The 27,716-nt window shown below is 41.0% G+C and overlaps 1 protein-coding gene across 3 annotated transcripts in view; it reads left to right on the forward strand.

Annotated features, from left to right (window-relative positions):
• Positions 1-27,716, forward strand: part of LOC117475737 (stromal membrane-associated protein 1-like) — a 128,440-nt gene that overhangs the window by 9,737 nt on the left and 90,987 nt on the right. For all 3 annotated transcript variants that reach the window (XM_034122058.1, XM_034122068.1, XM_034122078.1), the window contains exons 2-4: positions 11,211-11,344; positions 13,446-13,531; positions 19,817-19,892. In XM_034122058.1, the coding sequence (XP_033977949.1) occupies positions 11,211-11,344; positions 13,446-13,531; positions 19,817-19,892 (296 nt within the window). The remainder of the gene's footprint in view (positions 1-11,210; positions 11,345-13,445; positions 13,532-19,816; positions 19,893-27,716) is intronic.

Raw genomic sequence — 27,716 nt, forward strand, 5'->3', positions numbered from 1 at the left:
ATGTTTCACACGTGCTTTCTATGCCACTATGCTTTCTATGTAAATGAGACCTACTATATGTTTATTTGATTACGTGTTTTAAAAGGTTATCTACTGTAAGAGCAGACCAACGGGAAGTCCAATCGCTGCAGATAGAGCTATGCTCAGCTTACAAAGGCTGAGCTGCTTTATTCAGGCTTAACACTCAGTCATCCCTGCCTTAATGCTCCTTTAGGCCTTCTAGCGCATTAGTGCCACTGCATTAACACACTGATGCTCTTACTCGAGACGGAACAAGCCCACTAGACTGCGTGCATCCCTGCTGCCATACAACTGTCCCGGCGGAACCACCGCTATGTAGCCCGGATCTATAAAAGCTGATCCTTTGCTCTTGCTGCGTTCAAAGTCACTTTCAATCGTCAAATTGACAATGTTCTGGAGAGGGATGGAGCCAAGAGTGGTGCTGAGAGACTGTAGCCACCAGCCCATTAAAATGATTTGACTGTCATTTCTGTGCCATCTTCTATCCATTTATTCCCATGGAGATTTGGCAGAGCTAGGGTTGTTCTTTGTTACTTTAAGTATCATGGGTGATGCATTTGGACAACAGCTTTCTACAAGATGCTCCTACTGTAACCTGAACATACAACACGAGATTCTGTAAAAATGCACAAGTGTGTTTTTAATTCTCACTTTCAGTAAGGTTAATGAACTTAAAATGCTTCAAAAGGCTGGTCATAATGTCGTACCGCATTTTAAACCCCTTTTCATCAACTTTGGAGTTCAAAGGAGCTGCCAAGTAAACATGTTAACTATCCATAACAGAAAATCCGACAATCATTCCCACTTCATGCTGCAATTGGTCAGGTTTGCAGGGATGGAGAAGGCAAAGTTTAAACTACTTCTGTCTCAAAACTACTTTAATTTGTTGTCTTTACAAAAATAAAAGTAGTATCGGTACATGTAAAACAAATTGATGTGAGAATAAAAAAAGGCTATGGTTTAAGTGTAACCATTCTGAGAAACAGATTGAAAACATTTTCTTTGAGACATGTTCAAGAACATGGGCTTTGTGATTGTTTGAATAAGTCCTAAAACCTGGATGTGAGTTAGCATGTTGCCACTTCCGGTTCCATTGTCTTGAAGTCAGCATTTTCTTTAGCATCTTATTGGTTGGATAAGAATACGTAAAAATATGTAATTACTGCCTTGTGTACAACTGATAGTTTTCCAAGCCCCTACCCCCTTTGGTACTTTTGCAACAACGGGTCCTTGATCCCAGATTGAGTTAGACCAGTGGAAGATTTGTTTTTTAAATATTGAAGTTAAAAGCATCAATCTGGTGCACTTTGAGAGCAAAATTAAGAGATCTATCGATACCTCTCTCAACACCCATATGAAACAGAACTGTGAACAGATTTACTTTTTCTTTATGCATATTTTACAAATCACTCCCCTTTATTCTTTTTTTACTGTCATATAGTATTTCATACCTGTTTTTCATTTATTCTCTTATTTTTTTATAATGATCATATAAACGTGTGCCTCAGAAATAATTGTTTACATTAATCGTGACCAAACCGTTTGAGACCCACTGAGATAACTTAGACTGAAGTTAACTATCTAAACACTGAGAGAGTCCTTTAGTTCACTGAGCCTCTCAGTCTGACAGGAGAGGACTCTCCTCCACCTTGTTGTTGAAAAAGCTCCTTATATCCGTTAGCGTAGGTCGCTAGCACCAGAAGCTAACAACAACGATCTGCGGTACCGGTGCGTTCTCTCTCTCTCTCGCTCGCACACAAAATGGCTCGTTCCACACACACACAGAGCCGAGCTTGAATGAAACAGAGACCCAGACGTACTTGTACTGTACTGTATCATATTATTTTCGAATCAATAACTTTCCAAATGATGATTTAAAAAAAAAAAAAAAATTCCATAACCATTTTTCCTCCTGTTCTCTCACGCCCCCCCTGTCATGCCTCTGCGCCCCCCAGGTGGGGCGCGCCCCCCACTTTGAGAAACACTGAGTTATGCTGCGTTCACACCGGACGCGATGCGATGTTTGGGGGCGGCGCGATTACATGTAAAGTCAATGCAGAGACGCGGACAGACACGAATTTGCTCCGACGGCGAGCATGAAGCGGTGGGTGCGAATTCCGCGGCGTGATTGAAGGGGGCCGCGATAAACGCTCAAGTTCAATTTTTTCAACTCGAGCGTCATATTCGCGTGACGCAATCTCGCGGTAGCCAATCAGCGGTGAGGATCTCAGCCTGCCGTCACTGACGTTCACCCAGAAAACATCAGCCGTTAGCTGTTAGCAGTTAGCACACAGCTCCTCATATCTGTTCAGAAACTGGACAAAAGTTAAACAAGTACAAACCACAGACTGTCTGTGTCATGGCGAATACAGTCACTGGTTTATTTATGTCTGTAGGCCGTTGTTATGAGTGTGGACGGAGCATATACAACGTTAGCTTAGCCTGGTCGATCCGATCTTCATTCAGAAAACAAGCATTTTAAAAGGTTTTTCGCCTGCCGTCTTGTCTGCAGACTTGTCAAGCATTAATTCATGGTTTTTACTAACCGGAATCAGTATGTCGTTACTTCGGCATCATTTAGAAACGTGCATTACAATTTAATCACGGTAAAATATGTTCATTTTGTTATAGTTGTAGCTCCCGAGCCAGCGCGTCCTGTTTGAATGATGCGAGTAAACACAGCTCGAGCGTTTAGAGCGATGCGATTAGAGCGAAGCGAATATTCGCATCGCGTCCGGTGTGAACGCAGCATTAGACATAAGCAGGCTTTTTAAGTTCTTTTTTTTTCTTTGCTGGAGTGAAAGTTTTAACAGCTCTAGCTGGTTAGCTATTTTGGCCTACTTTAGCTCCATTATTCAGTTGACATGTCTCTGACTTTTTAATGTTTCCAGCTGAATAGTTTAAAACGGTAATCTTATAATATGCTCCTACATTCACATTTGTTGGCTAAATACATGATAGGATTATATCGTTCCAAAGACTGAGGCCATTGGCCGGGTTGGACTTAACAAGTAGTGATTTGATCTGGAGAGTAACAATTATGGCTAAAAAAGGACCGATTCTCAAACTGCCTTCCTATAGATTGTTCAAATAAAAATTGTTAAACAATATGTGAACCAAGAAGAAAAAAACACTAAATCAAAAGGTGTGTGTGACCCCTTAACATGAATAAGGTTGAGGATACTTCATGCTCCCGTGTTTTGGTAAGGAAACGCATATAACTTATTCTAAAATCATCGATGCGCAAAACTTTAGATGGTTTTAGTGTCTTTTATATTTTATCCTGATCTACTATAGTAAAGGTTTGAGAAAGCTGTTGTCTCAAAATATCAACAACAGGACTCAACAAAAAGGTTGATATCAGACTTGTGTCAGTTGCTTGTGATGTTATTAAAAATGTCCATGGCTCTTTTCAACTGACATCGATGACAACAGGAATAAAATGTTATCTTAGGCGCTTTCACCCGTACTTTTCCCGTTTAGTTCCGATAGTGCCTGGAATTCATTCATGAGAACTTTTACCCCCATTTTTAGTGCCTGCTAGAGAGGTGGTACTATCCTGGGGAGAAAAAAGTACCAATTTCTATTGGCTGGGCGAATTAGCATCATTAGCATTAGCATTAGCCCCGCGCACCAACGGAGAGAGAATAACTTATGGCAACACAAAAAAAAACATGGGAGCGGTGGAGTGATGAGGAGTTGTCGGCGGTCTGGCGATTTACTCGGAAGGCTTCCCCAACTCCGGGGACTTCCGGCCGGGGACTTCGGGTGGCAGTATACGCCGTGAAGTTGTTTGCAGCCTGCCAGTAAACCCAAAGCAGAAGAAGAAGTGACGTCAGCGGCTTCATTTGTGTAATTTTCCCTCAGGGAACTTATTCCGGTGTGAACGCGATCTGTACTTAGTTCCATGGGGGCACTAAGTGCTGGGCACTAAGTGCTGGGCACTGAGTACGGCAAAGTACTTGGTGTGAAAGCGGCTCTTGCTCTGCCCGGAGGTTCTTCTCTTCTTCTGCTTCTGCAACCAAGCCTGTGGCCTTGTTTCTTATTCTCTGCCAGGAATGTTATGTAACCCCATGTCGGTTATGTTTGCTCTGTCTAGCATGCAAATATTCAAAATCGAACTTGGACTCCTCCCAAATTGAGTTGGTTTAATTTGTGCCGTGACATTTTGAACTGCACTCGAAAAAAAAAAGATTTAGATCTGTAGTTCACCCTATTGTCATTTAAAATGTAATATGACATGTGGAAAGGCTCTTGTTTTAATTTGTTTTATTGAGGATTAGGATTTCTGAATTGAAAAGATCTATGATATGGAGCTAATGAAGACTATTGGCCAAAACCAAGTCGTATTTATCTTTTAATGACTTAGAAAGGGTTATTAACGCCTTTGTTACCTCAAGACTGGACTATTGCAACGCTCTGTATGTGGGTATGGACCAGGCCTCAATTAAACGCCTGCAGCTAGTCCAAAATGCAGCTGCACGTTTGCTGACTGGCCACAAAAAGCGTGACCACATCACCCCAATTCTGGCCTCACTACACTGGCTTCCAGTTCGGTTCAGAATTGATTTTAAAATCCTTTTATTTGTTTTTAAAGCACTAAATGGGCTGGCTCCGGCCTATATAGCCGAACTCCTCCAGCGCTACACCCCAGCCAGAGCTTAAGGTCTGCTGACCAGCTGCTGCTGATAGTGCCCAAGACCAGGCTTAAAACCCGAGGGCACTGAGCCTTCGCAGCAGCTGGCCCGAGGCTCTGGAACACTCTGCCCCTCCATGTGAGGTCGGCCCAGACCCTAAGGGTTTTTAAATCTACACTAAAAACACACTTCTTCTCTCTGGCCTTCTAGTTAGAGCGGAGCACGACTCCTGACTTTTCCCTGTGTTTTTTAAAAATATATATCTGTTGTAATTTATTGTCTTTTATTGTGATTGTAGTAATGTGTTTTTATTACATGTACAGCACTTTGGCTCGACCAAAAATCGCTTTTAAATGTGCTTTATAAATAAAACTTGATTTGATTTGAATGAAAGAATTTGAAAAACTGGTTTCTCAACTCAAAGCTGCTTTAATTGAGCTCAAAGTATTTGTTTTCAAAGTACCTTTCATATGTAGGTTTTTAATCATAGTGACATTTAATGAAAACCATCAATCATTTAATCAAAGTAATTAAGAATGCAAGCAATGAAAGGTACATTTATTGTATAATTATTCAGCCTTCTGTTAAACCTGCATCATCTGCAGGAAACAGCGTCTGAGGGCTTCTTAATATGTAATAAACTATGAATGTTTTATATCCATGTAACGGGAAGAAACTCAGCTAACTGATCATTTTTTTTTTTTTTTGCAAAAAAAAACCACAAAGCTAACGCTGAGCCTCTGAATTAGCCCCATGCGAAAAAAATGCTAACGCCGTTTGCACAGAAAACACGGTTTAACACCCTTTTTACTTATCGTAGCTGCACATCTAACATATCGATTAGCATTGTGAGAATACACAGAATCGATAGGTATATATATCATCACTCCATGATAAGAACTCGCTACTTTATAAACAAAAACAGACATCACAACACGTGGCGCTAGGTAGCCAAAATGACAATATGTCTTACCTTTGTCGTTGTCTGATCAAAAGTTGTCTTCAATGGCATTACAACGATAAAAACGCTGCTGAAGGTTAATCCATAGGTTAATCCAATGTGTCTGTGTCACTTTGAAATTATTTCTGATAATCCATAAGCAATAAACCTGCTTTTCCCTTTCCAGATTTCAGAGCGTGAGATAGATTTCGCTTTAGGCAAACTGCATGCAAGCCCCCACTTTTTTTTGGTAACGTTGGTGTGTATGTGGAAACTCCCCTTCGATTCTATTGGCTCTAACGGTTAAAAAGAGATGTCAATCACCAAAATCGACCAATGGGTTCCAGAGAAACGGCAAAAACGCCCATTTCCACCCAAATCACCCCAGAGGTGGATTTTTTTTTTGCTAAACCTCTCTAAAAAGGTCAAATGTCACTTGTTTTGCATCAATCTTGATACAGGGTACTTATTATATGTTGTACTTTGGATTCCTAAAGCTTTTAGTCTACCTTACCATCATCCAAGGGTGGTTTTCACCAGTGCTTGAATTGGAATACAAAAGGTGCCAGTACTCTAAATCAGCAACTGTTTCATGTCAATTTAAATACAGCCCAAAAACAAGTATTTGGCTCAAAGTCACATAGTATCCTATAATGCTGGTGGGTTTGTCTCTTTACTGTATATTTTAGAAAGGATCACTGTACTTAAACAAAATGACTCAGGGTGCATCTGAGATTAGAGGGGGTGCAGTGGTAAAGTGCTATTTTTATAAGTGGGGAGTGGACCTAACCTCCTCTAGAGGGGTCCGGGGGCATGCTCCCCCGGGAAGATTTCTTTTAAATATTGAAGTTAAATGCATCAATCTGGTGCACTTTGAGAGCGAAATGAAGAGATATATGGATACCTCTCAACATCCATATGAAACAGAACTGTAAACAGATTTACTTTTTCTTTATGGATATAAAAGAAAGTAAAGCCTGACTCCTACTGGCGGCTGGTTAAATGACTCCTCGTCCCTGAGTACACTCACCATCTTTCAGCAGGAAAGGAGAGAGGGAATCAATGAGAGACGGGAGAGAAGGCTCTGTGGGAGCTAGTGCTACTGAACTTGGAGCAGGAGGCTCGACCAGAGAAGGCTCCCCGTCAGACAACATTTCTAACACAGGCACAGCATTTCTGTATTAGCAGTTGGCTCCTTGTCCGGCGACAACCGGCGGCATCTCATGACGCATGACGCATGACGCATCTAGGTGCATCTACGCTGGGCATATTTGGGCCGGTACTCACCGGTATTGCGTACCGGTGAGTACCGGCCCATTTCAAGCACTGGTTTTCACTAGTAAAAAAGAATTTTTGGACGGACACTATCAGGGATGCAAACTTGTCACCTTTCGGCGAAATTCGCCGTTTTGAATCCAAAATAGGTCGTTTGTGTGATTCATGTAGATCAAATAGCAATAAAAATATTTTTGGGGTATGGGGGGGGGGGGGTCTGGGACCCGGAGTAATCTGCGGCCGCGAGCTGTTATGTGCCATCATGACACGCATGGTGTTCTTTTTTTATATATTATAATGAAGCGCGAGCTGTGTGCTCGAGTCTTCCTGCCTGTCGGCTCTGCTCATGGATGTATAATAAGGCTCTGCTGCTGCTCCGGGATGAGGATCTGGCTTCAGCAGCTACATTACCTACGGTGCGTTCGTTAATATTAACTGTGCGGTCCGGAGTCACTGTGGCACAGACTGGACCGCTGGTGAACAGCTGTTAGAACGGGCCGTTCAGGTGTTCAGAGCAGAGCTCCCTGTCGGAGTCGCAGAGCGTGATGTGCACTGAAAAGTTTTTCTGTCGCAATATTATTTAATGAATCGTTGAGCTAGCTAACTAGCATACATTGTCACTATCTGCTAACGTTAGCTTTAGCCTTCGTTTTCAAATAGTTTTTTTCATAGGCTATAAACGGAGGTGGTATAAGTATATATCTTGTACTTGAGTAAAAGTAGAAGCACTCAGATCTTGTACTAGAGTAAAAGTAGAAGTACTCAGATCTTGTACTTGAGTAAAAGTAGAAGCAATCAGATCTTGTACTAGAGTAAAAGTAGAAGTACTCAGATCTTGTACTTGAGTAAAAGTAGAAGCAATCAGATCTTGTACTAGAGTAAAAGTAGAAGTACTCAGGTCTTGTACTTGAGTAAAAGTAGAAGTACTCAGGTCTTGTACTTGAGTAAAAGTAGAAGTACTCAGATCTTGTACTTGAGTAAAAGTAGAAGCAATCAGATCTTGTACTAGAGTAAAAGTAGAAGTACTCAGGTCTTGTACTTGAGTAAAAGTAGAAGTACTCAGGTCTTGTACTTGAGTAAAAGTAGAAGTACCAGAGTGTAGGAATACTCTGTTACAGTAAAAGTCCTGCATTCAAAATGTTCCTCAAGTAAAAGTAGAAAAGTATTCTCATCAAAATATAGTTAAAGTAGCGACAGTAAAAGTAGTCATTGTGCAGATTGGTCCATTTCAGAATAATATATATGATATGTTTTATAATGATTGATCATGAAAGTGTTCTCAAAGCTGGTAAAGGTGCAGCTAGTTTGAATGACTTTGTATACTGCAGGGTAGCTTGTGAATTTACTCCAGGTGGAACTAAAGTCTGATTTAACACTTGATTATATTTCACATCATTCATCCACATCTGTAAAGTAACTAAAGGTATTAAATACATGTAGTGGAGTCAAAGTACACCATTTACCTCTGACTGTAGTGGAGAAGAAGAACAAAGTAGCAAAACATTGAAATAAAGTACAAGTATCTCAAAATTGTACCCAAGTATAGTACTTGTTGAGTTTATGAACTTAGTTACTTTACACCAGTGGCTATAAAGATATAAAGACTAAGCCTTGCACAGAGGCATGAAAATACATTTTGAAAATGCTCAACAGTGCTGCCAAAATTATAAACTGACTGCTACACAATTAAAATAAATGCTTTTATAAATTTCTATTAGATGTGAGTCTTTGGCGTTTCTGTTATTATTAACTGCTTTAGTTGTTCTGACTGCTAAAATCCTCTGTTATTCCTAATTTTAAAGCCGATATTCCGTGGGGTCGGGGGGCTCGGATCCTTGTCACCTTTTTCATACCTGATGAGTTTGAATCCCTGACTATAATTTACAGTTTTTTACTATGTTCAATCTGAATTTTCTTTAAAATAAAAAACATCTATATTGATTCTGACTGTTCTACATCCAACTCACAGGTTTATCATTACTTTGAGAAAAAAGATTATTCATTTTCCCCTTTTAGAAGTGTAGTTATGGTCATTTGTTCTGGAAATGTCATTTTCGAACCTGAGACCTGAAAAACAGGGATGGGGTTTAACAGGTTAAAGACGGACATTCATCTTCTCAAACAATAGGAAAAACTCAGTTTGAACAAGTCTTGTATTAAAAAGTGACTGATAACAGATGCATATAATGATTTTCTTTAACAAAGGAACTGCAATCAATGGATATCTTTAAAGGTCACCTATTATGGAAAATCCACTTTTTGTCTTCTATACATAAACATGTGTCCCCTCTGTGTAAAGAGATTCTGAAAGTTTCAGGAAAAAAGATTCTCTCTCTCTTTGTCCTGATCCATTTATATAAAAACCTGTCTGAAAATGAGCTGATCAAATTTTGGCCACTTTATGATGTCATAACGAGCTTTTGGCTTGTGTGACCATTAGCCAATCACCAACCAAGGTAACCCCCACCCCCCCCACCTTATCACCTGGATCTCCTCCTAGAGCACCATTGTGTTCTTTTTAACCAAATATCTCTCAGAGAGGCGTGGGGAGTGGCTCCTTATTTTCATCTAAAGTAACAGACACAGAATCAGCACTTTTGAAGCAGGGCTGAAACAGAGGGGATTATGGGATGCTACAATGATCTGTTTGGTGTTTGGAGCCAAACACTTCAGAGACATGTTTTGTATAGATCTGAGACCGATAATATATTGATGAAGAAGAGTATAATAGGGGACCTTTAAATTACACAGACTACACAATGTCCTTTATGTTAAATCCAATTTAAAATGCATTGAAGAGATTTTGGGATACAACTTCCCAAGCATTTTGATAAGAACATCTTCAAAATATCTCAGGATAACATTTAGCTGAAGTAGGCCTATGTCCGTTCTATTAAACTAGGTTTTTAAAGCTAGACATTTCCACAAAGTAATTTAAGGCTTTGAATCAGAGTTTCCGTTAGCCGGTAATTACCTGACTTTGACCGGTAAAATATGCTGAAGACCGGCAAATCTAAATCTCTACGGTCAAAATGTCAGGTCAAAATAATTTCCCCTTAGCACAATACAGCATCAGTTGCGCCACTTATGTGACGGACAAGAAGAGTATGTGACAGACAAGAATAGTATGTGACAGACAAGAATAGTCAATTCTAATGTCTAACATTTAATGTGGAGAAAGAGATGTCCTGTATGGGTTGATTGTGCGTTGATCTGTTGGTAATGCCTCGGGGTTCCGGTGGGCATGTAAACAAATGCATAATGCTGCGCTATACTTTGCGGCCTCACCCGGTTGCATAGCGACGCTTATTGTTTAGGTGTCTTTTAATAAGCAGGTAGTCATATCATTAGCTAGATCTGATCGATATGGACAGAAACGCGAGTGAAGTCTAATCTGACGGGAGAGAGAGATCAGCTGCTGCTGACGAGTCGACACACAGCTCTGCATGATCACCTGCAGCGGTGAACGGAGCAAAACACACACTTCAGGTTAGAAAATCACACTTAGCTATTTTAATTACCTCTCAAACTACCTAAACTAGTTATAGATATGTTTAGTTTTACTGTCGGGTCACTCATTACTGGATCAGCGAGCTGCATGAGACGGATACTGACGGGCTGTCAGGAGAGAGCGCTCCGTTTATTATTCCTGTGTTATTATAAATTACTGTAGACTTTTGAATAATGTAGTTAATCTACTTGTAGACTTTTGAATAATGTAGTTACCGTAATCTACTTGTTTAATATCGAATCATATCAATTTGTTTTAAAGCTCAATACATAACAAAGAAGACCTTTGACTGGCACTTTTCTCATTTTGTCCGGAAGATTTAAACTTTAACGGACATGTTGACCGGCAAAATAAAATTCTAACGGAAACTCTGCTTTGAATTTGTTCTTTTTTCCTATTAACTTCCTGAGTTTCTGTTCATCTCTGATTGTGTACTGCACGTGCATTCTTTTTCAAACCATTAAAACATTTCTTGTCAGTCAAACAGTTTGTCCAGTTTGTGGAGGTTACTTTTTGAATTTCTAAACACATTTATGATGGACTGCGTTTGGTGAAGATTTTCAAAGAGATAGCGTTTGCTTTTTCATCACACACGCGTTTGAATTCATCAAGGCCTGCTGTTCTTTCACTCCCATAAATTGGATTTTAATGAAAAAGGCAATTGCAATACTGAATTGAAAATGTTGGGCTGGAAGTCTCGTCTGTAGCTCACTAAATGCTAGTGAGTCCGTGTAACGCAGCAGGAACGTCACATAAAAAATTGAACATTGAATCTTTAAAGCACATCTCACTTTTTCTTTCTGTTTCCCTTTCTTTCCCATTCCAGGTCCTCGATGGGCATCATGGAACCTCGGCGTGTTCATGTGTATCCGCTGTGCCGGCATCCATCGCAACCTGGGTGTCCACATCTCCAGAGTCAAATCTGTCAATCTGGACCAGTGGACACCTGAGCAGATCCAGGTAACACTCACAAAACATTCCAAAGCCCTTTTGCCACGGGTTGGTGTTACCTGGGGATCTAAAGTCATCTGTACCTAGAGGGCCAGGGGCGTAGAGATGCTCGGACCATCTTTAGAAACTTACCTGTCAAGTTTCAGGCTCCCTGGAGATTGAAGTACAAACCAATAGAGTCTTTGTATAAAATAAACACTCAAAATACTTGATAATAAATAAGCACATTTTCATCACTGCCAAATACCTAACATATACTACCTATAGAGCCGGGAAAACATGTTGAACTTTTTAAATGCTTACGTAAACTCATAGACACTCGAGATGAAAACAGTACCGGTAATAATGGTGGATGTTGTATTTGATTCTTCCTCATGTGAATCGACCTTATCCTTAATTTCTCAAACACAGAGGGCATGTGATAATGTAGATTTGGCATCTCTGTGATTTAAAAAAAAAAGAAAAAAAAAAAAGATTTTCTTTGTTCTCAACACCATTTTCTGCCTCATTCCCAGTTAAAAAAAAATATGAATGGTGTGTGTGTTGACCATTGAACTTTTAAGTTTCACTGCATTTTTGGTGCAAATTCAGAAGACACAGCTCACTAAAATGCATTGATTCCCTTTTGCATGTATAACTCTTAAAACCAAATTGACCCTATTTATGTCAGAAAACGTTCCCTTTCTTCTTACCTTCATACTCATAGTGATGACAGTGTATTATATTATATATTATGTTATGATGTAAGGATTGCCCTAATTATAATCCCATTTAGACGTTTTTTTTCTATCTGTAAATCCATGGTTAAAATAAGACATGAGCTGCTTGTGGTCAATGCAGCATGACCTTTTATGGTGCAGACTTACGCCTTATCTTTGTATTATCCAAAGCATGGCAATGGTTGTGTAAATGCGAACACAACATGAACTGAATCGATTTTGGTGGACGCAAGATGTAATACATAATTATGTGAACATGACAATAAGGACAATAGGTTGAATGAATACTCGCATCAAAATCATGTACTGGAGTACTAATGCTCATCATGCTTGCTTAACAACACACATGGGCTCACACGGCCATGCTTTAGGAATATAGATTACTGTAATTACTCTGTAAAGGTGTTTTCTGTGGGTAACTAGCATGTCTCATTGATTTAATTACACAATCATTTAGAAGCACTGCTCTATGTGTCACCTGACGTATTAACAACGGAATGTATTAAATCATTCCGTTGTTAATACGTCCTGTTGTTCTGTGTGTGTGTGTGTGTGTGTGTGTGTGTGTGTGTGTGAGCACAGCGCTAAGGCAGTTCCTATCCATCAGCTGACTGAGAGTGGAAAGGCTCTCACTCTGAATGTTAATCGCTGTTTTCAATGACTAATTAATTCTGGATGGCTGATTATTCCGACTCCGTCTCCTCCACTTCTCCTATCATCGCCCCATTTATCACCCTCCTCTTAATTTATCCTCCACACATGCAGCCAGTGTGTCCCTGACCCTGTGTGTGAGCGTGCATGGAAAGGAGTTGGCGGGAAGTTGAGTCGAATGCAAATGAGATGAATGAAAAAACGTACTGTGTTTGAAATGTTCTCAAAGGGATTTTACCTTTTGCCCTACTAGTATTAACAACACATATATCATTTTAACTCTCCTGCTCTATTGGGTCGGATCAGTCTAGAAATAAATCAATGCACACAGAAGGATTCACACATTTAATCCTGGATTTAAATATAGACATGTCTCTCTCCACAAAAAATGTTTTCAGTGCACACACAAATATTAATCATTGTATATAAATGTAAAAATCGACCTATATAAAAATAAATTTCACAATTATATATATATATATATATATATATATATATATATATATATATATATATATATATATATATATATATATATATGCTTTATGCTATATGCTTTTATAACTGCTTTTTGTGCATGAACCTCGCTGCGTTTGTGTGTGGGATCTTCTAGACTCCCATCGTTTGATTCACAAATGCATTCTTTTTCAACAGGGAACTGTCTCTTGCCAATCAGATGTCTCATTCATCACATGATAGCATATTAGGACTGTTCTAACCTTGTACTTCTCTCCTTGCAGAGTATGGTGGACATGAGCAACAGAAGGGCAAAGCTGCTGTACGAAGCTCACCTACCGGAGAACTTCAAGCGTCCACAGACAGACCAGTATCCTTCCTGTGTGGCTCCTGCTTTTAGAAAATAATACATTTTCACTGTTTCTGGTTATGGGAAAGTCCAAACATCGACCAAAAATAATAGTTTTGCAGTAAAATATTTTGATGCAACCATCCATTTAAAGAACTACACAAAATAAAGTAATGAAAAAACATGGTTGGGCTTTGTTCTACCTCAGCTAGGGTTACTTTAACTTTTAGGGACCTTAGTTCCTCTACTTCTATAGACTATAGTCAATACCAAATGATAAATAATGAACTTACCAGTATGCTAATGGGAATACTACCTGAAATCACTGCTGCACTGGATCTTTTCCTGTGTCAAGGCAGTACAGAAATTGCTTTGTCAAATCCAACTCATTGTCATCATCAAAATTCAGCAACTCGGCACATCTCTGCTCATTTCCAGCAGCAAATAAGACCTGACAGGCTCCGCTCAGTCAGCGCCATTCAGCACATTAAATCAGGACACCTCTCACAGTATCTGCGCGTACAGCGGTGAAACAGCGTTATCCAGTTTGCCCTTTTCCTCGATACAAGACGAGACAGCTGTGTGGTTAACACAGGAGCATATGTTCATTTTCCACCGGCAGACTGCACAAAAAATAATCTCCCTATTTGAAATACGGCTGTAATAGCCTCCGTTGTATCTGGCAGGCCCATTGGCAGGCGGGTGGTCATCATTCTTCACTCTTTTGAAGTCCATTAGTCGTTCCGACAGCAGCGCTGTTATCTGCTGAAAACAGCAGATAACAGAGGCAGGATTAGAGGAGCAACCTCCTCAGAGTGTGCTTCTGTGTTCATACTCACATCATATAGGCCCTGCTAGTTACTGTGCTATGTATGCAAATGAAATATTGAGTTTGATTCCCTGTCCATATTTGCTACATCAGTATGGAATAGAGTTTAACTTATATGCTTTTCTTTCTTCCGCTAAGAAAAAATTGTCTGGAGAACGAGCAACGGCTAGAACTGCGACGATAGCAACGTAGCTTCAAATTACGGATTGTGGTTTTCTTCCAATCAATGTAAAGGTTTATGTTACATCAAAGCTGTCCTATGACTTTGGTTTGCTTTTATAGATTCACATCAAATTTCACCCATTGATAAGATATCTATTGATCCCGTATGGAAACTCACAGGCAACAGCTCTATGTCAGGGGTACATATGCGGTCCTTTACAGTCACATGGCCAGGGTTACAGCATCTGTTATTAATAAAGACAGCAAGTCCTCCCCTTTCTTCTGGGTACTCTGTTTGTCTCTGACGGCTTGCACCAAGGGGAATTCTTAAGTTTGGAACCAAAGAGTCCGGTTTATCCCCGTTCAGCCATGTCTCAGTAATGCACTACAAACTCTAGTGTTGAGAGACAACGGAAGGCAAATAGGGTTTAAATCTCCAATTTCTCTTTTTATTTTTTTCACGAGTGCTCAAGCTTTTGTTTGTTTATCGGCAGGTAAATCCTACAGTGGCACTTCTACTTGATCGTAGCTGTTAAGCTGTAGTTCGTGTCCATTTCAGTATTTTAAAAGTATTTAAAAAGTATTAACATGTAGAAAAAACACCAACAACACAATCATGTATTGGATTTTTCAAGACGCAGTTTGCAATAAATCTCCAAAAAGCAATTACAGGGGCCAAGCAATCAGCGTGTTCGGAACCAGCACCGCACCAGTACTCTAACAATTCTAGAATGTTTCTCAAAGAGTATCTAAATTCATTCATATTTTTGTCGTGCAAAGATACCCAAATGTCCTTAGTGGCATTTTTACAACCAGTTCCCTTTTAATTGCTGACATCCATACATTTGTGTTGAGATATTGAAAAGAATATGGTGAAGATTAACTATGAAAATGATACTTCATTTAGTGTCTGGCTTGTATAAATCTCCACCATGTGATTTTGTTCACATTCATCCTACAGTGGCTATAGTGCTGTGCTGCCGTAGCGTAGCCTCCTATCTGTTCTGCTGTTTCCAATCAACAGTTATAAATGCTCTGTGTTTGAGATGCAGCTCAGCAGCCTGCCTCTTCCAGCCCTATCTCTCGGCTCGTGCCGTTGGTCATCATTTTTCAATCTTTTGAAGTCTATTACTCTATCTGACAGAAGCATTACTGCTGAAAATAGGCAGATAAGAGTCTCGGGATTAGCCTCCATGTAGTGCCTGAATGTAAGAGTGGTGTGTTTGAATTGCCATTTGTGTGTGTGCAAGTCTGTCAGGCTGGAATCCAGATATAAAGAGTAATGCTGTGTCTGAATGTGTGAACTTCTTTACTTACGTTTGCTATTTTGAGTGCATAAGTGCGTCTGTATGGCAAATTGCAGTGCACTATCATGAGTACTGCTTAATCAGAACAGCCAATCAGAGTGATTTATTTTGCCGACATCAGGGCCGAAAAGTGCAGACAGTGCAGAATCACTTCTAAAACTAGACAGAGGCTACAGTCTATAACTCCAACCAATCGCTCCATATTGACAGACGGCCAAAAATTGGTTTGTGTGCCAGGTTCTCAAATCCATTAAACCATTAAATCACTGTTACAAAAAGGTTTCACATGAACCTTTCCCAATCTTTTGCCACCATTATTAAGGAAGCGAAAGCTTATGGGTTTTGATAGAAACTTACATCCAGCCATTTTTCTAAACAAACAAACAAACAAACAAACAACTGATGCTCTTGTTTTGTTTTGGAGATCTTGTCTCTTGCAGGCGGAGCGTGGTGGACCAAAATGCAAATGTGGGAAGAACTTTACAGATGACAACACACAAGGATCTAACAAACACTAACAGAAAACGTATACACATTCAGAACTTATAACAAGAACAAGACAAAGCTGGGGAGGGGGGGGCAGGAAAAACACATCATATGATGACTAGGGTGACCAGAGGCCTGTACTACGAAGCCGGATTTTCGCTTAGCCGGCTAACTTCAGGGAAAACTCGGGCTTTCCGGTCCTACGACGCTGGTTCTCTTTTTAGCGGGCTAGATCTCCATGGTAACATATGCTGAACGGCTAACCTCCTCGGGAGGAGGTTAGGTTGCAGGCTAAGAGATCAACTCAGTGAAAGCACCGCCTGCTGACCAATCAGAGCTCCGTGTGCGGAGTTTAAAGCGATCAAGTCATATTACAGGATAGAGGAAATACAGAAAAACTGCCGTTGCAGGAAAGACGGCCGGCAAAAATCAACTGACTGTGTGAACGTGAAAATGAATAGAATATCCCCTCCCATCTTCAGAGCAATCTGACTATTATAACATTAGCGTTAAGAAAGCTTACTTAAATATCTGCCACAACATAAGTAACCGGATCAAAGTAACATTAAGTACAGCCCGCGGCACTGTGAGTGCAGACGTCGATGTGTCCCATTATCATTCACATCATATCACATCATAATGTATCATATATTTCCTTATCTGAGTCAGCTTCTTGAGCCGTATCTGGCCGTGCAACACTCACAATGTCACATACTGTATGCAGAAGTATTATTTTAAGCAACACATTAAGTTGACGAAACACTCGAGTCAAATGTAATTAAAGTCAGATCCACTCGTGTCTTGGACGGGGCAGTGATATCATAAACCTGTTGATGTACGCATTCAAACACTTTTTCTTTTACCAGCTGTATTCACATTGCAGGTGCAGCTATGTGGCTTTTATCCTGGATAAAGTGTTTAAGTCATGGATGTTTAAAGTTTAACTTCTTCATATTTGACTAATATTAAAGTTCACTTTTCATTCAGGAAGTACCTTGTCCATGTTTGTGATTGGTCGAATGCTCCAGATACCACCCCTTTCATGTGAACGCGCACCTAACTAGATAGGACACGGCTGGCTTGAGCGATCCACTTGATAACCAGCGTCGTAGCACAGCTTAGCCAGAGCGCGTATGTTTTGGATTGGGCCAACCGGCTAACTCAAACATATCCAGGTTAGGTTGAACCAGCTTCGTAGTACAGGCCTCAGGTGCCAACAAACAAATAGGACGTTTTTGCGGGACATGTTACTGCGTTGCTAAGAGCTAGATTAGATGTATATATAATGTCTATCTAACCCTTAAGAAGAACATTTCTATTAAACTATTAGTTTATAAATATTAATAACAACGCTTTACTTTGGTTTCGGGGGCGGCGCCAGGCGGTAGCTTGCAGTTGCTACAGCAACACAAATATTTGGCCTAGCAACTGCTAAGCAACCCCAAGGAATGTATGTATTTTATTTTTTTTGAAAAATGATTGATTCGAAAATGATATGATACTGTACAGTACAAATACTTCTGGGTGTTTCATTCAAGCTCGGCTCTGTGTGTGTGGCATGAGCGCATTTTGTTGAGTGAGCGAGCGAGAGAGAGAGAGAGCACCGGTACCGGAGATTGTTGTTGTTGAGCTAACGGATATTAGAAGCTGTTTCTACAACAACGTGAAGGGAGAGTCCTCTCCTGTCAGACTGAGAGGCTCAGGTGAGGTAAAGGACTCTGAGGGTTTAGTTAACTTAGTCTAAGTTATCTCAGTGGGTCTCAAATGGTTTGATCACCATTTATGTAAACAAGTATTTCCGAGGCACACCTTCATATGATCATTATAGTTATAAAAAAACACAAGAGAATAAATGAAAAACAGGTCTGAAATACTATATGACAATAAAACAAGAATACAGTTTAAAAGGGGAGTGATTTGTAAAATATCCATAAAGAAATGACCGGAGCTAGCTTACTGCCACAGTCTGCTGACCTGTGTGCTAAACGTTAATTAAATCAGCTGCTGTTACCTCATCTCTTTTGGTTTCAGGAGGAATATATCCATAGATCGATATTTTCTTAATGAGCCAGGCCTTTCTTGAGAGTTTCGGGGAAGTGTCGCTCCGTGCGCAATTTAAAAAATAATCTGGCAAATCTGACAATAACTGTCTGGGAATCGCCCTCCACCGGCTACACCCATAAGTTAATACATTTCTCTGTTGATTGATTGACATCTGACACAGCTAAAGGTGATGATAGCCCTCTCGTTTTATACACACCTTTGTATAAAACCTTGTTTAAGACTGTCAATGAAATGCGGGACATCGGCTAAATGTGTGGGACAAATGATAAAAATGCTGTGCAGTCCCGCACAAAGCGGGACACCTGTGGCCTGTACTACGAAGCAGGATTTGCGGTTAGCGAGGTACTTCAGGGTTAACTGAGTTTTCGGTCCGACATCGCTGGTTCACTTCTTACCGGGGTAGATCTCCATGGTAACTTATGCTGAACATCTAACCTGCTCCGGAGCAGGTTATGTTCCAGATAAGAGATAAACTCAGTGAAAGCACCGCCTGCTGACCAATCAGAGCTCAGTGTGGGGAGTTTAAAGTTATCAAGTCATATTACAGGATAAAGGAAATGCAGAAAAACTGCCGTATGCAGGGAAGACGCCGACATGTCGCACTTATCATTCATATCACATCATCAATCACATCATCGATCATATAATATCATAATATATCATATTTCCTTATCTGTGTCAGCTTCTCGAGCCGTATCTGGCCGTGCAACACTTACATTGTCACATACTGTATGCGGAAGTGTTATTTAAAACAACACATTAAGTTGACGAAATACTCGAGTCAAGTGTATAAAGTCAGATCCACTCATGTCTAGACAGTGATATCATAAACCTGTCTACGCATTCAAACACTGCACTTTTTTTTTTTAACCAGCTGTTCTGTGTTCACCTTGCAGGTGCAACTATGTGGCTTTTATCCTGGATTATGTGTTTAAGTCATGGATGTTTAAAGTTGAACTTCTTCATATTTGGCTAATATTATAGTTTACTTTTCATTCATGAAGTATGACGCTGCGCTGTCAGTACGCTTGTCCATGTTTTTGATTGGTCAAATGTTGCTAACCCCGCCCCTTGCACGTGAACACGCTCTCAGCCGGACAGAGAAACCCGGGTTGATTTACTGCGTTAATAACCAGCGTCGTAGGACCGCTTAGCGAGATCTCGTTTGTTTTGGGTTAGTTAAGCCAGATAACTCAAACATATCCAGGGTCTGTTGAACTGGATTCGTCGTACAGGCCACTGGTCACCCTAATCCTGACAGACGTTTCTCAAATCTCTCACAATAGTTTTTTTCTTGTATTTAATCTTCTCCAGGAATTCAAATGTACAAACTCCTAATCACAACTTTTTTTATTTATGTCAGTGAGGATTTTAGCAAACTGTACGTTTCTGTCGGTCTGCATTATGGAGATTTGGATATTTTTGTGCATTATTTCTGTCCTTAACCCTGACCTTTAGAGCAGTGGAGGTCTTCATCCGGGACAAGTACGAGAGGAAAAAGTACTACGACAAGGAGGCGCTGGCTGCAGCTACAGTGAGTGTCACCAGGTCTTCTTTTTACATGTTTGTTTTAGCCAGTCAGTCCATGTGATTATAACTGTGTATAGAGCTGCTGTTTCATGAACATGTGTATCAATTGTTGCCTGTACACTGTATGCAAATTATTAGGCAAGTGTGAATTTTGACCATACCATAATTTTTGTGCATATTTTCCAACTCCAAGCTGTATAAACTTGAATGCGTATTAGATTTAAGCACATCAGGGGATGTGTATTTGTTCAATGACGGAGGGTATGGCCTAAGGAGATCAACACCCTATATAAAGCTTTGCATAATTATGAGGCAGCTTCTTTTCCTCAGCCAAAATGGTTCAAATAAGAGGTTTAACGGACTTTTGTCAAACATTTTTAAAAGTCTTTCAGCGGGGTTGCAGCACTCGCTTGCTAAGATATTGAGTCCTGATCATATGGGATTAGTTTTGTGTCATAAAGATAAAGCAACACTGTCTCAGAATCAAGCAAAACTAAGAGTTTAAGAGAAAAAACAACTGAGTCAAGCAAAAATACATTTAATTAAAAAAAATGAAACTATAAGTTGCAAACAAATCATTTGTGTAATCATGAAAACTATAAGTCTTTTTTCTTTGTTTTAACATATATTTTTGTTTGCAGTTCTCTTTGCTTCTTTCTCAATGATCAGACTTTTGCTCTCGCTGCAGCTCTTCTCGTTTGCGCTCCTTCATTTTTGTTTTAGATTCTGACAAACGTCCCAGGTGGGCGGGACTTTCAGGGGTGCGTCCCCATTGGCTACTCAGTTTTTGAGTGACAGCCCACTACACCACAGATCATACAGTGCAACTCATGCAGCAAACTCCGGAGTCCACTCGGCCACGTTTGTGTTGGTGTCACCGGGTTAATATGAGAGGAAAATAAATGTTTTAGGAAATGAAAAAAATGAAGTTAATAAATATAACTCATCTCGGGGGCAGTCATGGACGGTAGGTTTTCCTACAAAGAGAAGTAGTAACTCAGCCTCCATTGATTTTCATATCAAATTAGTGTGTTAATAAAATAAGCTATCATGGCTTATACTTGCATATATAAGTATATCTAAACAGAATCATGAAAGCATGTTGGTAGAGTCAGGCACACGAGTCCGTTTAAGTGTGTGTGCCGGTGTCTGAACGCTCACTCACTGCTAGCTATGTAGCTAACTGTCCCTGCTGTTAGGCTACTTAGCTTGCATTGTTATGGATCTAAAGTTAGCAAAAGCTAACTTTCATAGCACAGCTTTTCTTTACTTCTCACTTAACATAATAAAGAAACAGACCGTATAGTACAGCACAAACAACACAAATCAATTCAATTCAATTCAAAACCTTTATTTATCCAGGTGAAATCACATTGAGATCAATGATCTCTTTTTCAAGGGAGACCTGCAGCAGTAGGTTCCACATGAAGACATAAAAACATAAACAACAGAACAACAAAAGGACATCATACAGCAAATATTACAGGGATTACAATTTACATATCTATCCACATGTACAGGTACCAACAGCATCTGATTGTGTAGCATCCAACCGAGCTTTAAAAACATGTAGTGGTACCAGATTGGTAATTTTCCATTCTTTTTGCAGACTGTTCCAAGTTAGTGGAGCTGCACATCTAAAAGCTTTCTTCCCTAAGACAGTCCTAGCACTTGGCACATTTAATAAAACCACAGCATGCGATCTCAGGCAATAACTACTTTCAATTCGCCGAGAGATCAGGGAGCAGATATAAGATGGTAGTTTATCCAACATGGCTTTGTAAATGAACATGTACCAGTGACTGAGCCTCCGTACAGTAAGTGATGGCAAAACCGCCTTGGTATACAGTGTACAGTGATGCGTAAGTGCTTTACAATTTGTAAAAAATCTCAGTGCACTGTGATACTCAGCATCTAACTTGCTCAGGTAATTGGCAGGTGCATTCATATATAACAAATCACCATAGTCCAGCACAGGTAAAAAGGTCACAGTGACTAGCCTTTTCCTGGCCTCAAGCGAGAAACAGGACTTATTTCTGTAAAAGAAACCTATCCTAACCCTCAGTTTTTTAAGCAGGTTATTTACATGAAATTTAAAAGTGAGACAATCATCAAGCCAGATACCTAGGTATTTGTAACAGGCAACCACTTCAAGTTGTATTCCTTGCGTAGTTATCCAAAGCAGTCTCTGGTGTATTTTTAGCTTTAGAAAAGAGCATTACCTTGGTTTTATCCACATTTAAAAGAAGCTTAAGCTCAGAGAGCTGAGCCTGAATAATGTTAAAAACAGCCTGTAATTTATCAACAGCCTCGTTAATCGAGGGACCTGCACAGTACATAATGGTATCGTCCGCATAAAAATGTAAGGTTGCTCCTTCGACATTTTCACCTAAACTATTAATATAGATAGAGAATAATAGCGGACCTAAAACTGAACCTTGTGGTACACCATTAGTCATGTTTAACCACTCGGAAGTGAGCCCATCAAACTGAACACATTGGGACCTTTCAGAGAGGTAGTTCACAAACCACCCCACTGCATGGCAGGATAAGCCAATACTGACCAGTCTCTGCTTTAAGATGCGATGATCAACGGTATCAAAAGCTTTGGATAGGTCAACAAATAGAGCTGCACAACTCTGCTTATTATCTAAAATACTCGTAATATCATTCACCACTTTCATTGTGGCAGTGATGGTGCTATGTTGCTTTCTGAAGCCTGACTGATGTTTAGACAGGATGTCATTGTTACATAAAAACACCTTTACCTGCTCACTCACTAGGCGTTCAAGAACCTTAGCCAGAACTGATAATTTGGAGATGGGTCTATAATTGTTTAATAAGGTGGCCTCCCCTCCTTTTAGTAGAGGCAGGACATACGCTGACTTCCATATTTTTGGGATTTTGTTCGTGCTGAGAGAGAGGTTAAAAAGAGTAGTGAGAGGTGGAGCAATAAAATCTGCAGCTATCTTTAAAAAGAAAGGTTCTACGTTGTCCGGGCCAGCTGGCTTTTTAGGATCTAACTTGGTTAAGACTTCACGAACAACATCAACAGTAAAAGGAGTAAAACTGAAAGGGTTTTCCAGACCACATTGTTCAGAGTCACAGACTGTGGTGTTCACAGAAGCAGAGTTAGAAACAGAATCAAACGGAGAGCCACAGGACACAAAATGCTCATTAAAACAATTTAGTATGGTGGCCCTATCCGATATAGAGCCAGATGCTGTGGTAAGGCAAGGAGGTAGCTCATTTCGGATATCACCGGTGGATAACGATTTTATGGCTTTCCAGAATTTTCTAGGGTTGTTTGTGGTAACTGACAGATAATACTTAGATTTAGCACTTTTTATTTGTGATGTGAAGCTATTCCTTAGCTGCCTAAAGCGTAGCCATTCTATCTCTGAGCCTGATTTCCAAGCCTTTGCCAGGCCTTGTTTCTCTCATGCAGGAGACTGGACAGTTCAGCAGGAAACCAAGGATTGTCTCGTCCCTTCACTCTAAATTTACGCAGGGGTGCATGTCTATCTATAATTTCCATAAAACCAAGATAAAAATAAGACCATGCAGTTTCAACATCAGCACACAGATCGATTTTTTCCCAATCAAACCCAAACAGATCATGAACAAAACCCTGCTCCACAAAATGTTTAGTGTCTCTCTTTATGATAATACGAGGTTTACCCTTTTGGACTTTTGTGTCCCTAATTGTTGCTACAACACAGTGGTCACTCGCATCGTTAGCAAATACTCCCACAGATGAGTATTTATGGGGCACATTAGTTAAGATGAGATCAATTAAGGAGGATTTATTTGGGAACTTAATGTTAGGGCGAGTAGGACTGTCTATAATCTGAGTAACATTCAGAGAGATACAAAGGTTTTTTAAATCCTCTGACACAGAAGTTAACCAGTCCCAATTAAAATCACCAAGCAGCACTATTTCCTTGTAGTCAAGTTGAGATAAAAGTTTTGCCAATGAAGATAAAGAGTCCTTGACAGCTGAGGGGGGTCTGTAGAAGCCCACCACCATGACCTGTTGACCCTTTGCTACTTCGATATTTAAGGCTAAAAATTCTAGTTGTTTACTGATTGATTTGGAAACCATCTTGGTTACACAAAACTTATTTTTCACATAAATGGCAACGCCACCACCTTTTTTAGGACGGTCGGTACGATATACACTATAACCATTTAAGTAGATGTCAGAGGCCAAAATCGATTTATTTAGCCACGTTTCTGATAAGACAATGACATCAGCGTCAGTCGAGCTCGCCCAAATGCGGACAAAATCTAACTTAGGTAACAGACTGCGCACATTTAAGTGAATGAATCCCAACCCAGACCTAGAATTAAAATCAGCAGGACTAGCTATCTGACTACTACTGCTACTGGGCGGTCCAGGGTTAAGTTGTACATTCCCTGATAGTAATAATAGCAAGAAAACCAGGCACCTTTTCCTCTTAATCGACACACATACATTGTCATCTGCTTTAAAATCACCAGCAAACTCCGCGAAAGTGAGATTTGAGCTCAAGAAGCAGTCCTGAAGAACCATCATAGCAGGCAAGTGAGAAAGACAAACATAATTTGTCGAACTGGATGTCTGTGACAAGGCAACCAGTAATTGTTTGTGTAACACATCCAAACCTTTACAGGGGATGTCCACTGCGGGCGGTAGAACAGACCTGAATCCAGTCGACTTCTCAGGATGACGAGAGAACTTCTCATTGTCCAAAATAGCTAAAGGGCATAGCAGAATCACGATAGGGGCCATTTTCCCAGACCAGCACAGCATCCGGATAGGCGCGCAAGCAGGCCCGAAACGTGGAGGCGCTCCGGTCTCTCCGCGATGTCCCCGGTGAAGATCCTCCTCAGCACAGCAGTATAGGATAGGCGAAACAGGTCCAGCCCGAAACGTAGAGGCGCTCCGGTCTCTCCACGATATCCCCGTGGTAAAACCTCCTCGGCACCGTAGAGCACGACAGGTGGAGCAGGTGGATACAGGCCTCCGCTACAGCAGGTGTAAAGCAGGCCGCAGCCCGAACGCGGAGCCGCTCCGGCCTCTCAGTTACGTCCCCGGGGCAAAATCTCGCCAACACAGCCGCACACGACAAGTGGAAGCAGGTCCCCGCCACAGCACAAACTGGACAGGTGGAAAAGGAGGCCCCAGCCCGAGCAACAACGTGCAGCCGCTCCGTCTCTCCGCGACTTCCCCAGGGCAAAAACCTCCCCATAGCAGCACAGCACAGGTGCACAAGTAAACCTCCTTTCCACGCCGGCGGAAGAGAGGCAGCCCTGCCCCTCACTTTCCACGCTCCGTGAGGCGGATGAGAAAAAGCGCTCCGCTCGCTCTGATCGACTGCTCGTGATCAATGATCAATGATCAATACTTACATATATTTTCACTTGTAGTATTATAATAGTTGAAATGCTGGTTCTTCTGGGGGTCTTCTGTCCATGCTCAGCTACAGCAGCTGCACTGTACAATCGCCGGAGGACTGGGCTGTCACTCAAAATTGTGGATCGCTGGAGCTGTTAGCGCCGGAGCCTCGCAGCGGGGAAACTGACTTTTAAAGATGAAAAGAGCATCTACACATGCTTATTGTAGTTGTAAGTGCAATGCCTTGCTGCCTGTAGCACCATCCTTGATGGAGCATATGTGTGGGCTGGACCTGTATTTTACAGGAAAGGAGTGAGCAGAGGGTAGAGTTGTCCATTCTTGTTCTGTTTTCTGTGACTATCTTCCTCCCCATGCTGAACACCCTCTCAGTAGAGATGGGTGAGTCCTGATTCATCCGGATCATTAACCCGGATCCTAGTAATGACCTGGGAGTGACGAGTCTCCCCTCGTCTCCATTAACCCGAGTCCTTTGAGTCCTACACCTGGTGATGTACAAATTAAAACTATAAATTGCTTCACTCGCTACTCTCCTTATAACATGTAAAATCACATTACAACGTACCCCAGTCCATCTGCCTAGCCTTTAGCAAGTAAGATAGCTACCAGAAGTTAACGTTTGGCTCAGGGGACGCGGATCAGTGAAACTTCCTCCAGACTCGTGCGGACTCAGAGCCGTAACCGTATAGCAGATCCAGAGATCCAGACTCATCATGCACGAGTCAACAGCAGACTCAGATTCGGTGAGCGGACTTAACGAGTGGATTACTCCACACAGTGCGAAACAGCAAACGGTTTCGGACTCGTCATGGTTTTCAGACTCAGTGTCAGCTCTGTTTGTGATAACGTAGATGCATACTATGCACAGATAATTTGACGACTTCACCCAGTCAAGTTTAAGAAGCCAAATACTGCAATAAACAAGCATTAAGAGACAAACGTTGTTAGATCATGTTTGTGTAGCGGAGGTTAATATAACGTTAGTTTAATATGCTCGTGAAATGCAAATTTCAAGTGACAAATTACAATTACACAAACGGTGGACTGCCGCCCTCACTAGTAGCTCTAAAATTTGAATTTATTTGTAGTTGGAGACTATATGCTCCTGTTTCACCGGTAGGATTTCTACGCTCTTGGTGACTCATATGACTCAAAGGACTCGTAGGATTTGCCATCTTTACCTCTCAGACTTTCAGTTGCGCACGCTACTAAAGAGACGCGCTACCATGGAAACCAAACAATGGTGTAGCTGTATTAAAGTCTGAGTGGAAACAGTCGTGAGTAAATCTCATTTTGTCAGAAATCGGGAGAAATGCGGGAGAAATATGACCCCGGGAGGAAACCGGGAGAGGGCAATGAAATCGGGAGTCTTCCGCGAAAATCGGGAGGGTTGGCAAGTATGGTTGCAAGAAATGTGTTGAGAAGGAAAAAAAAGCAAATGAACTGCCAAAGATTTGAGAAGAATAAAACGTGGAGCTACCAGGAACCCATTATCTTCCAGTGATGTCGTATTCCAGAACTGCAACCTAACTAGAGTGCCCAGAAGTACAAGGTGTTCAGAGACATGCCCAGGGTATACAAGGCTGCAACCCAACCACCACTGAACAAGACACATGAGTTGAAACTTCAAGACTGGGCCAAGAAATATCTGAAGACAGACTTTTCAAAGGTTTTATGGACTGATGAGATGAGAGTGACTGTTGACGGACCAGATGGAAGGGCTTGTGCTGGATCAGTAACGGGCACAGAGCTCCACTTAGACTCAGAGGCCAGGTGGAGGTGGGCTACTGGTATGGGCTGGTATTATTAAAGATGATCTAGTTGGACCTTTTCAGGTTGAAGAAGTGAGGGTTGACTCAAATCCAGTCTCTGATAGTATTACGTTATTATGAGAGTGCTCTCATGCTTGTTTGAATCTGAAATTGTATATATTTATATAAATATATATATAAATATATATGTGTGTATATGTCCGCATCTGTAGCCTGTTATTTTCTCATTATACCGCACTGTCAATTAATTAAAAGTAAATATATAAGTCGTCATGAACACATCTGTCCATCAGACAGAGTGCTGCTGTGCCTCCTGTCATCATTAATGGACGTCTCTTTAAAATGACCGCTCAGAGGAGAGGAGTTCTCATTTCTCTAACCGCCTGCTCCTTCCCCTCCTCTCTCCTCGGTTCCCCTCCTCGACTCCTCCGCTCGCATCTCCTGTGGGCGGGACTAAGACACGAGGAGGGGAGTCGAGGAGGGGAATTAGAGAAATAAGAAACCTTCACAGTATGTGATAGGGCTAAGGGGCGGGACATCTCTAAGCGGTTGACCAATGACAACAGAGACGGCCAGCTAACCAATCAGAGCAGACTGGGCTCTGGTTTCAGACAGAGGGTGAAAAGAGGTGCTGCAGCACAGGCAGTATGAGACAAAT

The sequence above is a fragment of the Trematomus bernacchii genome, unplaced genomic scaffold (genome assembly GCF_902827165.1).
Source record: "Trematomus bernacchii unplaced genomic scaffold, fTreBer1.1, whole genome shotgun sequence".
Lineage (NCBI taxonomy): Eukaryota > Metazoa > Chordata > Actinopteri > Perciformes > Nototheniidae > Trematomus > Trematomus bernacchii.